The following is a 13,741-nucleotide window of genomic DNA, read 5'->3' as shown; positions in this document are numbered from 1 at the left end:
AAGAAAATAATTTGTTTTGTGCGTGCCCTTCCATAGAGATGCATTTTTCTGCTGCTGAAAAACACAGCTCTACACACAAGTGTAATGGGCCCTATACTCAAAAATTATATATCTTTTTAGTGACATACAAGGAATTTGTTTGGTACAAAACAAGAAAAAACAGAGCAATGTTTTTTGTTGTTTTAATTATAGGCCGCTCAAAAATGTTAAAATACTAAAAATGTTTACTTTAAATGTTGTTTAAAGTAGCATATACATATATATCTATATATAGATATATCTATCTATATATATCTTGTTGTATACAAGCCAAATATTGTAACAAACAGCATTGGCATAGTAGAGAAACACAATTCCGATATTGGCACCATCACCCACACTCCTGATATCAGGAAAACTTGCAAACTTGTACCTATTCATGTTGGAAATGTTAGAGTTGGACTTCATTTTATGCTGGATGCTAAAATGCTCATGGTAGCATGAAAAGATGATTGGTCCATACAGAAAATCCAAAAATTTTTACCAAATAAATCTAGAATCTTCTGTGGAATAATTTCAAGAAAAGGTTCATTTAAACCAATACATTGTTTATCATTCTATGTATTGGGTGGATTTCATCAGAGCAGTTATCCTATATTGGCCACACAGCTTAATCCACTCATTCGATTACCAATCATTTGATACAAACATTTGTTCAGCAGTATTTCAATCTAGTTCGACTGATTTCACATTATTGAGTGGAAGTTTAAAATGATTGGATGGGTTATAAAAACTCCAATAGTTTTGTTGACTTAGTAGTACATGATTGTATAGTCAGATCAAATGATCAATCGGAAGAAGAGCTGTTCCATATACAGCTAGCATTAAATTATAAAGTGCTCATGGGCATAAGAAAACTCAAAGGGACTAGTCTCATAATTATAAGTAAGCTGTGTGCAGCATAGCAGAACCTGCGCATATCAATGCTACCCAGGGGTTGCAGGCTTGTGCGAGTTTTAGTCACTAATTGTAATACTGCAATTGTGCAATTCAAAATCTTTGGTCAATGAGTGGCCAGAACTTTTGACAAGCCCGGAACCCTTGAAATTCCCAGGTTCTGCCATATAGCACACAGCTTACTTATGATAAGAACTTTCATACTGGCGAGAGGATCACTTTAGCCATGGAATCTATAATGCATCACATGCAGATTTATTGAATGTGCTGCATTATAGATTGCTAGGGATGCACCGATATATCGGCCGCCAAAAAATATCGGCCGAAAATGGAACTTTTGGCATAATGCCGAAAGTACAATTTTTCTGCCGGTACAGCGGTGCATCCCTGCTTTCTTTCCTCCCCGCTGGGTGCTGCTCTGTGTTCCAGCAGGGAGGAGAGGAAGTGTCACAGGTGGCTGCGGGAGGAGAGCGCTGTGAGGGGCAGGCGTCTCTCTTCCCACACCGCTCAGCCTCCTGTCACAGTCTGGCAGAGCGGTGTATGGGCGGAGACAGCCAGCGCGGTCACAGGAGGCTAAGCTCTCCTCCCTGCACCGCTCACTCAGCCTCTTGTGACAGCTGTCGGGAAGGAGACAAGTACAAACACTCAGCGATCGCTGAGTGTTTGTACATAATTGAGGACAGAGTATGTTGACTACATCCTCAATTATGAATGAATGGGAGTGATCTACATCACCTCCTGTTGATTCATGATTGTGGTTCTAGTAAAAATATTATGCCCTCATGTTATGAATGAACAGGAACACTCAGAGGATTGCTCCTGACGGCAAGTGGTTAAGCCTGAAAATTACTTAACCCCCCACAGATTTTTAATATATTATGAAAGCAGAGACCCTGCAGAATAAAATGGCAGCATTTGTAAATTTTTATGTTGCTTAAATTCAAGCCATTAAATTCCAAAATTTCAGTGAAAAATACACGAGTTAATTTTAGTGCACAAAAACGCAATAGAATTCCCAATTTTTAAAAATATAAATGATGAGGTTGTGCCGAGTAAATAGATACCAAACACACCAAGCATAAAAATTGCGTGCACCCATGAAACTAATTTTAATTTTTTTAAACTTTTTTTTCTACTTAATTGCTATCACATAGGGGAGGGTTTACAAGCCCCCTATGTGATCGCACATTGGACGTGACAGGTTCTCTTTATGATGACATTAAGGGTCTGGTAGACCCCTAATGTCACCTATGCACTTTAGGGCTGCAACCAACTAATTGAATAATTGATAATAATCGATTATGAAAATAGTTGTCAATAGTTAACGATTAATTGGTTGGATCACCTAGTTCTTCCCTCCATGCTGGGAGGAGGGTACAGCAAGCAGTGGGTGGGTGCAATAGCAAGCCTGCTATTGCATGGTTATTGCACCAGCCCACTACCTGCTGTATTTACATTCCGCTGCCGTCTGTGGAATCTTGCCACTGGCAGCTGTCATTCCCGGCTGAAGCTATTCAAGCGCCATGTGCTTACAATAAAATTATTTTTAAAAGTAAAGTAGTTTTTGGTTTTGGCCGGAAAAATTCTGGTGCAGGAGGTGCGTTGCAGTGCCATTCATTTCAATGGCAACCCAAACGCTCCTCCCTCCCACAGTGTGATCGCCCGCACTGGAACGCATGGTATTGCAATGCAGTGCGACTGCAAAAAATTGTGCGTGCCGTTTTATTCTGAAGTAAACTTTGTAACACTGCATTTTTCTATTTTAGTTTAAATTAAAGATGGTATTTATTTCATTTTTTTTAAATCCGATTAATCGAAAAAATAATCACCCAACTAATCGATTTATGAAAATAGTCAGTTGCAGCCCTAATGCACTTCAAAGTAGCTGATCAAGCATAGATTGTGCTTGATCAGCTCCTTTCCCGACATCTTTACAGGGTCCTGCAGCCAGCACCAGAAGGCATTCTGTGCTGGCAGTGAAAGGGTTAAAGTAAATCAATGGCTGAAATCTGTGTAAGAAAGTGAAACCGTGCCCTGTAGAGGTCCATCCATATGTACATTGCTTGTACAGCTTCCTTCCACGGCCTGCAGAGGTTCCTTTACCGGCAGTGACGTCCCATTCTCACTCCCGGCGCCTCTGCAGGCCGTGCAAGGGAGTTGTACAAGCAATGCCCATATAGATGGAACTCCATCACAGCACAGTAGCCCACACTGGACCCCAGGCTGAGTATCCACTCCAGTTCTCGTAAGGTAGAGCGACAAAAACATTTTTTTTTTTTTTTGGAGTGTGTATGTGAGACTGTGAGTTTGTGTCTGTGGTTGTGTGCATCTGTGCTCATGCAATACCGCAATGCCGTGTGCCGACTTAACCTGGGGTCCCGAGGTTACACAGGTTGAGAACAACTGCTTTAGAGCCTTGGTTCTCAACTGGCGGGTCGTGACCTCTTGTTCAGTGGGTCGCCACATGCTTTCCACTTTTCTAGGTGAATGGCTTCTCAGCCTCCCTCTAGGTAGCACTGTCAGTTCTTGCGCCAAGCAGCCATTGAAAATATGTTGCCTGGCACCCAGTGTTAGCTTGAGGTGGGGTGGGCTTGAGCTGTGGCCTCTAGGGAGCTCCAACCATGCATGCATTGCTTACAGCTCCCTCACATGTCCTGGACCGGAGTGACGTTACATTCTGGTTCCTGGCACCACTACAAGGCAGCTGTACAAGCAATGCACATATGGATGGAGCTCCGTCACAGCACAGAAGGCCACACTGGACCCCAGGCTGAGGATCCACTCCAGTTCTCGTAAGCTTGAGAAACTGGGTGGATCTTAATATTTAAGAAAAAAACATTTTTTTTTTGGACTATGTACAGTATATGTGTGAGATTATTCTGTCAGTGTTTTTGAGGGCCTGTTCTCACTAGTACATTCCATTAATCGAACAGTCCTGTGACATTAATGCACTGTACAACGCAATCGCACCTACTACACGCTCTGGTGCAGGAGGTGCGTTGCGTTGCCATTCATTTGAATGGCACCCCAAACGCACCTCCCACCCACAGTTCAGTCGCCCACACCAGAATACGCGGTAATGCAATTCCGTTTGTTCCATTGCAATGCGACTTGGGTAACGACTTAACAATTAAGGACAACTGTGGGTCCCGAGGTTACACAGGTTGAGAACTACTGATTTAGAGGATATGTAGTCCACACACTATTCAGCTTCAGAATATTGCTTTTCCTGATGAAGGGACCCTTTGCGTTTCCAAAAAGTTGCATTTTTATGTCATGCTGAAGTAATACCAATAAAGATGATATTTTGAAGCTGAATGGTATGCAAACAACTTGGCGGGGGGGGCCGCGGAGGGGGGGGGACACACACCGATCGGCACCCCATACACGCGATCCGCCGGCTCTAAAGCCGGCGGATCGCTTGTATGGTATCAGGCATCGCTGACTGTTTTTAAAAAACGGCAATTTCCCGCTCACGCGAGGGGGCGTGTCTGAGCGGACGTCTAGAGACGCCCACTCAGATCTAGAGAGCTCTGGGCCGGCCGTTTTTCTACTACGGCCAGCCCGGAGGCAGTTAATGGGTACTTTCACTTTGGTGACGGGGTCAATTTTTTCTTTTAGACTTCCATATATTTTACTGGATCAATACTGTTGAATTTGAAGAGTAGTTTAGTAAATGAAGCCGCTTAACCATCATTTCATAGTACACTTCTTTATTTTGCCATATCTGTACAGTCATAAAATTGGCACTTTAACAGCCATCACAAGTTTTTCACATTTTTGATCCCTTGTGATCGTTAAATATGCCCCCCTTCCCCCAACTCTTGGTGGCAAGTAACGTTGTTTTGTGACAACTTGATCATTATTAATGGACTGTCAAGTACATTTTTTGTTAAAGGTTACTAAGTGGTGACCTCATGATTCACATCGTTCATTTGCCACATCATTTTGGCCCTTTTAAAACTTATCGCACACAACAAGGTAGTTGGAGAACCTGAAATTGTGATAATTCTTATAAACTGGGGTTCACGTTTGACAAATTCTCTTGTTTATGAAGGTACATCACAATAGGTAGACAAGTGGTGGAATTACTAGGGAGATGATGTGAGTCATTTAGCCTGTCCTTGTTATGTGATGAAAGCACAAATGGATTTACTGTCTACACTTTTTCACTCCCCCTTCAACTTTTTATAACGCTACGATTGAAAAAAATCTTTTTTTATTGTCATTTGTCTCCACGCATAAAAAAGAGCTGAAATTTGTAAAATTGGTATAACACCTTGTCTTGTAACCTTTTATACTCAATGAAATTGCAGAGATCTTGCTAAAAGCTATCATTTTTTTGTTCCAAGGCCGTTTGTAATGTACTTTTTTTTTGTTTTATTTATTTTTAAACTATAAAATGAGGTTGGTTTGCACAGTAAATAAATATAGTGTAGTGAAAGGAAAGCTGAGGTTAGAGATAAACAAAAATTACCAGTGCACTTGATATACACTATATTGCCAAAAGTATTGGGACGCCTGCCTTTACATGCACATGAACTTTAATGGCATCCCAGTCTTAGTCCGTAGGGTTCAATATTGAGTTGGCCCACCCTTTGCTGCTATAACAGCTTCAACTCTTCTGGGAAGGTGTCCACAAGGTTTAGGAGTGTGTCTATGGGAATGTTTGACCTTTCTTCCAGAAGCACATTTGTGAGGTCAGGTACTGATGTTGGACGAGAAGGCTGGGCTCGCAGTCTCCGCTCTAATTCATCCCCGATAGGTGTTCTATCGGGTTGAGGTCAGAACTCAGACCAGTCAAGCTCCTCCGCCCCAAACTCGCTCATCCATGTTTATCCATGTCTTTATGGACCTTGCTTTGTGCACTGGTGTGCAGTCATGTTGGAACAGGAAGTGGCCATCCCCAAACTGTTCCAACAAAGTTGGGAGCATGAAATTGTCCAAAATGTCTTGGTATGCTGATGTCTTAAGAGTTCCCTTCACTGGAACCAAGGGGCCAAGCCCAACCCCTGAAAAATAACCCCATACCATAATCACCCCTCCACCAAACTTTACACTTGGCACAATGCAGTCAGGCAAGTACCGTTCTCCTCGCAACCGCCAAACCCAGACAGAGAAGCGTGATTCCTCACTCCAGAGAACACATCTCCACCTCTCTAGAGTCCAGTGGCGGCGTGCTTTACACCACAGCATCTGACGCTTTGCATTGCACTTGGTGATGTAAGGCTTGGATGCAGCTGCTCCACCATGGAAACCCATTCCATGAAGCTCTCTACGCACTGTTGTTGTGCCAGTCTGAAAGCCACACGGAGTTTTGAGGTCTGTAGCTATTGCTGCAGACAGTTGGCGACTTCTGCGCACTGTGCGCTTCACCATGCGCTGACCGCGCTATGTCATTTTACGTGGTCTACCACTTCCTGGCTGAGTTGCTGTTATTCCCAGTTGATTCCACTTTGTTATAATACCACTAACAGGTGACCGTGGAATATTTAAAAGCAAGGAAATTTCACGGATGGACTTATTGCGCAGGTGGCAACCTATCACCAGTGGCGTCACAGGGCGGGTACACCTAAATCCAATGATTTGGAGGGGTGTCCCAATACTTTTGGCAATATAGTATAATATGCACCTGCAGAATTTCTTAATAAAGAGTCGCAGCCGTAGTTTAAATAAAAGCACACCTACTCCGCCCACCCCCCAAGAAACTTGTTAAAGAAGAACTCAGAGGGAAAAAAAATGTGATAACACTTGCAGTGTGGCTACCCCCGCACTACAGGGGTTGACTGCTCATTTTTGTCTAGGTGCTAAAAAAAAATTATTCTCACCTGAAATGCCGAGCCCTACTCCCTGCTTCTCGGGTCACTGAAGCCAGTCTCCTCCGCTGCACAGGTGGAATATTCCTCAGCGTCCTCATGTGTATACACTTTATAGAACAGGATGACACAAAGATTCTTAGACCGCTGCAGAGGAGGGGGAGAGAGGCTCTAGGGACTGAACTAAGAACTAGCCCGTTTGGGTGATACACAAGGCTTGGAATAGCTTCCTCACAGCCCCCAGTCAGAGTCGAACTTTCAGGGCAGGTTTGAATCCAGTTGGTAACTAATGGATTACGATTTATGTTCTTGGCAAGAACATTTTGAAAGCCACTTATTTTCTTCCAAACATGAGGATCGGAGTTATGGAGTTATATCGGATATCAAGTATATCTTAACCCAAGAATTTTTTTTTTAATATGTTGCAGCTTACCAGATCTTAGATGTATTGTCTGCTTTAGTTTTCATTTTTAAGGCAGAAAGCATTTTTATTAAGCAGTGAAAATACCTGTTGAACTTGCTCAAAATGCTGTGTCCTTGTCCTGTGACCTAAATTGGAAGCAAAAACACTGCTATAATTCTTGTGTATACTACCAATTTCATCACCCCCCATGCAATGGAGACGAAAAAAGGTAGACATGTTTGAGGTCCAGCCTGGTTGATAACCATAGAAGAAGTCACCAGCATTCAGTACTTAAAGATACAAAAGTACTCTCCATTTATTAATATGATGTCACATTAGTCAACTAAGCCATGTCACCCTAAAGGAGGGACCCTGCGTGGCCCCAAAACGTTGTCTTATTGGACTAATGTGACTTTTTATTAATTTGACAGAACATTTGCATCTTAAAGCACTGATTGCTGGCGACTTCTTCTCGTCTTCTTCTGTAGATTCACCAGGCACCATCCTTGAATATCTCTATGAGCACCAGCTTACTCTACTTGGTCCCAGCGCTGTTTGGTGGGCAGCTGGCATCTACACTTTCCTATGAGTGACAACCATGGCTCCCTCCATAGATACAGTGGAGGAGTGAGCCACTAAGGGACAGAAAGTGGGTTATTTGCAGGATTACCAGTATAACATAGATAGGGGAATACTATAAATACATGTTTTTAATAATAAAAGCCACTGTTGTCACATAATCTGTTACCACACCAGCATGTCCCTAGTGGTTGCTGTTGGACCAAAACCTACCAGGGACAAAATGTTCAGAAGGGATAATCAGCAGCAACATAGTTCTTCATACTGTCAGAGAGATGTGGGTTTGTTCAGGGCTCAAATATACTATGGGTAGTTGAAAAGTGTTATATGGACATCCCTCCTAACCCTTGTCTTGAATTGTATTGTAACTGTACTGTCTCCCTACATTTTCTTAAAGTGCTGTGCAAACTTTGCTGGCGCTTTGTAAATTCTGTGTGATGGTAATAATTTTGACTAACCCTTGAAAGTTATGTCTTGTTGGCAGATACACATTGGATGAATTTGGTACAGCGAGAAGGAGTGCTGTGGTGCGTGGTTTTATTGATGCACTCACCAGAGGTGGGCCTGCTGGTACCCCCAGACCTATTGAGATGCATTCTCATGATCCCTTGAGGTATTTAAAGAATATCATCACTACCAACAAACATGTACACCTGCACTCAAATCATAATGTGATGCATACTAATTTTCTGAAAATCTCAGGGAAAAGCTTCATCCTTATCCCCCAAATGAGGGCACACACAGAGAAAGATTTGCCCTTATTCACCAAATAAGAGCACACACACGCTTTATTTTATGAAAAGGAGTGCAAAGTATAGTTGGGACAAGGAGAAAGATGAGCAACTGGTTGGCAGATAGTTGAGCAGAAGGTAGAGCACACCAATGAACAGGAATGAGGGGGCACATGACAGACGACAAGCCAGCGGTAGGGCTGCTTAGTAGGTGCCAGGTACACAAGGTTGTGATAAATAAGGCCATGTAAAAAATATTGCAATTCACGGCATATTCTAAAATAAAATTTCAGGATGTATGTGAGGTTTTGTATGTTTTATGTAAACAGGGTAACTTTTTTTTTCTTTTTTTTTTCTCCACTAAAAAGGTATGTTGGGGATATGTTGGCCTGGCTGCACCAAGCTACTGCATCTGAGAAAGAGCACCTGGAATCTCTTCTTAGGCATGTCAACATCCAAGGTAACGCTGGAAAATCTTAACGGTATCTCAGTTTTTTTGGTCTTTCTGATTAGAGTGGGGAAGAATTAGGATCTCCATCAGGTCACTATTGTTGCCTCTATATATTTTCTCTATTGGGAGATTCCCTTTAGTTTTCTGTCCTGGTGACTGTTGTCCTGGGACAGAAAGTGAAGGGAAATCTAAAATTATACAGTTGCTTCCAGAACAACTGTAGAAGGAAAGTATAATTATTATTATTATTATTTTCTTATCTCGTAACCCATTCTGTTAATTAGACATATTAGGTAGTGTTTTAATTCACACACAGTTTACTTGGTCAGTTTTAATTAGTCAATGCAAGTTTCTCTCTCTCTCTCTCTCTCTCTCTCTCTCTCTCTCTCTCTCTCCTTCTTTTTTTTTTACTTTTTATTATTATTTTTTAATACTAAAATAAAGCTTTTCCTTTTCTTTCCACACTTATATCAAGTCCTTTGTTGAAACTGATTATTTTCAATTCCCTGCAAACTTGCATCTTCACAATAAAACCCTTTAAAGCTGCTACTGCAGCAGCAATCTCCCCCTAATACATACCCCCAACCCCAAAACCCCTCTACACACACACACAGACACAGACACACACATCTCTTGTCTTTCTCTGCCATCAACTCAAGCTACTGATTGGCTGTGCACAGCTTGAGTCTGCAACACCCAGTGGGCAGCCGAAAGAAGGCAGATCTAGAGGAGATGCTGGAGATGTGGTTTTTTTTCTTCATATGATGCTCTTGAAAGAAGATCTGAGGCAGCAAGCTGAGATATTTATGGGAGCCTACTGGCTCCTCCCTCCATACTCAGAGCAAGGAGCAGCAGGCAAAGTAATGTCATCATTAGGTTTCAAAAGGGCTGTTTAGAAGAGAAGGTATTATATGCATACATTACACTTCAGCTTTTAGGGTTGGTGGTGCTATTCCCATCACCAACAAGCTATACCTTTTTTGTCTGAGTCCTATACATTTACCCTCATAACATGGGTGGCCCTACCCCCCCCCCTTTTATCGGTCTTCGATTTCACTCTACAAACTCCACCACCGTGTCAATGTAGGGGGTCTTTATGGGTCTTGTGACATACCTAATTTAAAGATATTACCCTTCAGGCTTGAAGCATGAACCTGCAAGTATCCTTGTGTGTGTTCCTCCTTTTCTTCGCCTTTAAAGCTGTACTGCAGAAGGCAATCTACTTTTGCCTTAATAAATGTTGCATCTCTGCTCCCCTTACTAACAATTATCTTCCTCTTTTTATTTGCTGCCTCTCCATCTTCCTGCACCCTCTGCTGCACTATATACACTAGTCATATTGCTCCCTCTGCATATTGTAACTTTGTTTTTTTGCAATGGCTTTGTATGCCCTTGCTCTCAGACTTTTTAAAGGGGAGAAATTAGTGGAAGACTGAAGTATAAAGATGATGAGATCAGCAGACATGACTATAGGATTGTCCCTCTCCAGCTTTACTGACTGTCTGGCAGTGGCATAACTACAGAATGCTGTTGCTTGTGTCAGTTGGCAGCCATATACTATAGAACAGCTGGGGTGCGTGGGTCTGCAAACCTCAGAATAATGATACCGTTTATTTTTTAATTTGTTTCAGTTTTGTATTTAGCTATTTCTCTAGAGCGGAATGGACATTAGGATTTGTATTGTTTCTCATTTATTGCAGGGGTGGAGGATAATATCCAGGAAGTAGTTGGACATATCACTGAGGGTGTCTGCAGACCACTGAAGGTAAATCATTTCTGAATCACCTTTTCGCAACTCTTAAAGCCCAACTCTGGGTACAAGACATAACAACCCTTGCAATGGGCGTCATTGCTTGTTAAATCTAGTGGTAGAAGTATAAGGAGTAATAGTTATCTTACTCATTGCTCCTGGAGTTGGCCTTTTTAATTATGTTTCTCTCCCCAAAATAGTAATATCCAGTCCAGTAATATACAGTGTGCTCAGCGCACAGCATCTTAGATATACCATTCTGAGGAAGTTAGGAGTACATTCTAACATATCGCCTTTGAGAAAAGTGGGGGCTTTGCCTTTCTGCTACTCTCCTCTATTCACATGCCGAAATGTTCTTGTGGCTGTGCATTGAACTTGTAGCAACATTGTATTTAAAATCATTCATCATAACAAAGAAGCCGTTGCTGACAGGTTATGATGATACAGGGATGAAACGTTTTGTTTAACGGATTGCAGATCCAACTTCTGAAGGTAAAGTTGAATTTACACAGAATTTTCACAGCTGCTGTCTAGGGATTGCTAAATAGTTGTGATATGAGAGCAGAAGCAATACGTTTACAATCGCCTCTATGTCCAGGTACTGTTAAAGTGGACCTTTACCCATATCTTTAAATCATCAATGAACACACCTTTAGAAATGTTTAGTAATGACAATCTACAAACACATACTTCTAGATAATTGCCGGCTTTGCATTCTTTGCATACCTTATTTTTATTTTCTATCCCAGTCCTCTGACATTGGCCAGGTTTACTAAGGGCAGATCACTAGCTCTCCTTTTACTTCCTGGAACTCTGGCACATGTGACTAGGACATGTGACCATGCACATAATCTTGGAGGAGGAAAATGCCTCTCCCTGAGATTTCCCAGCAATGCTCTGCTGATGTAATCTTCCCAGGATGTAGTGATTTGACACAATTACATCATTTTGTGCCAGAAGTGGACCAGGAATTAGATGAGCTCTATTTGTAAGTAAATAAAAAACAAGTTTGTTTAACTAATGAATATGAGATGATTTTAAATCGGTATGCAGAGCTGAATGCTGATGTGATTTTTAGTGAAAGGAGATAAAGATCCACTTTAAATGGGATAGCAAGAGGAATGGCATGGGTCATTTAATACCCTATCCCAACCTGCAAAGTCACTCCCAGGTATTGCAGAGAGCTCACATTATCAGGAGCAGAATACAGGTATAAGATCTGAGGAGAATGATTGACATCTAACATCCTTTCCTGGCTCTCCTATAATAATCCAAGATGGCAGCGCCCACAGCACTGTGGTTTGTGCAGAAGCCCTAGAGAATTTTTTTTTTTTTTTTTGACTAGTACACAACTATGTTTAATGTACTTACAGTATGTGCAGTCATAACCATTGGAACTGCAGTTGGTGTTTCTGTGGTTTGGGCACAGGTTTGCTTTGAGCAGTCTCTCCAGTCATTCAGGAGGAGTGGTTATGACACATTCGGAAATCATTTCTGAAAAAATAATTGCAGGTTTACTGTGACTGTTATAAGTGAGTCAATTTTGATTGTAGTTACTGGGATAGACGGTGTAGCCAGCAATAAAAAGTTTTGTTCATTGATATGACTGCTGGAAACTAAAATGTGCTTGGTTGCTCTCGGTGACTTTGTGTGGATCATTGTTACACCATGCATTGCTATATTGGCTAAACCTATACATTTTCATTAAACATAAGCATGTGTTAGAGGAAACAATACTGCCATCCACAAAGCAGGCGATTCAGCTTGCCAACATTCTTTTTCATGAGAAGTAATCTAAAAAAAATAACACATATGAAGGAATTAGACTGAAATAATGCAAATTTCATGAAAACTATGGTTTATTCTACTGAAAAGGCAGTAGCCTTGTTTTCACCCATCTACATTTTAAGCATAGCTTTGTTCCTGATTATATTGCAGTCATAGTTCAAGACTTACAGAACATACATATTTTCCCATCGTTTGTTGTACTGGTGACTGGGTGACCGATGAAAACAACAAAGTGGTTCCAATCAAAATGTTTTTAAAGCAATTTCTTTGTAAACCGCAGAAGGCCACATTCTAATGCTATCGTCCTTTTATTTAAATTGTCATTGCTGCTTGTCCAGTTTAATTGAAGAATGATAACGCAGTCACATTCAAGGTTATATTTGTGTGCATAGAAATAGCATTGTTCACACAGCTGGTGGGAATCTTCATTTAAAGGAATGCAGCTTTGACATGCCCAATGGGTTTGGCTTTGTCGCGGGTTTGGTAGGCAGAAGCTTTCCATGCTTTGTATAATTTGTGCTTCTTGAAGCTGGCCATACACCATTATAATTTTTCCTTTTCCATAACTCTGCCGGAAGGGTGCCGACAGGGGCACCGCTGTGCGAATTTCGGGTGGTTTATCAAGAACTGGGCACAATTTCGCACAGGGTATGGCCAGCTTAACTGTTGGCGATTTGTGAGCTATGATCAACTATCAAATAAAAGCTAGCACTTACATAAATATCGAATACTAATAATATTATCACCCAAATTACATAAAAGGACTACAAGTTATATTTTGATAAATGTTTGCAAAAATATCACTGCTGACAAATTAGGGAAGACAATCTAAGCATTTTGATTAGAAGTGGAAAGCATTTGGAAAGTGACAGTCAAAACTCTATGTTTTTAAGCTTTTTCAAATGCTGATTAAATCACTTACAATGGGTGCTCTGCGTTGATGTTTAAAGTTTTAGCTTCCTGCAGAATCGCCTGGTCCCCTGAGCACTGGTCCTGATATCCTGTTTTAGGGTTGCTACTTTCCCTTGCAGGATCCTATGGAGTCACCCTTGTGTGTCCTAGTGTACTGTATGTGTCTCCACAAACACACAGACACAGCAAGGCAAACCACTCTCCTCCTCCCTGCACTCCACTCCTCTCTCCTGCAAACTAGTACATGGCTAGCTGTAGAGCTGCAGCTAACGATTATTTTCAAAATCGATTAGTTAGCCGATTATTAAGTTCGATTAATCGGTTAATCGGATAAACAATAAAATACATTTTAAAAAATGGCTCCAGTGAAGGGAC

The 13,741-nt window shown here is 41.4% G+C and overlaps 1 protein-coding gene across 1 annotated transcript in view; it reads left to right on the top strand.

The window, feature by feature from the left end:
- Nucleotides 1-13,741, top strand: part of COG6 (component of oligomeric golgi complex 6) — a gene marked incomplete at its 5' end in the record, with an annotated part of 72,000 nt that overhangs the window by 27,265 nt on the left and 30,994 nt on the right. Inside the window, 3 exons of the mRNA XM_018556471.1 lie at nucleotides 8,219-8,347; nucleotides 8,834-8,925; nucleotides 10,617-10,681. Of these exons, the coding sequence (XP_018411973.1) occupies nucleotides 8,219-8,347; nucleotides 8,834-8,925; nucleotides 10,617-10,681 (286 nt within the window). The remainder of the gene's footprint in view (nucleotides 1-8,218; nucleotides 8,348-8,833; nucleotides 8,926-10,616; nucleotides 10,682-13,741) is intronic.

The sequence above is a fragment of the Nanorana parkeri genome, unplaced genomic scaffold (assembly GCF_000935625.1).
Source record: "Nanorana parkeri isolate BGI_ZX_2015 unplaced genomic scaffold, ASM93562v1 scaffold238, whole genome shotgun sequence".
Classification (NCBI taxonomy): Eukaryota; Metazoa; Chordata; class Amphibia; order Anura; family Dicroglossidae; genus Nanorana; species Nanorana parkeri.
The sequence above is the reverse complement of the archived record's forward strand: the minus strand, read 5'-3'. Positions and strand labels throughout refer to the sequence as shown.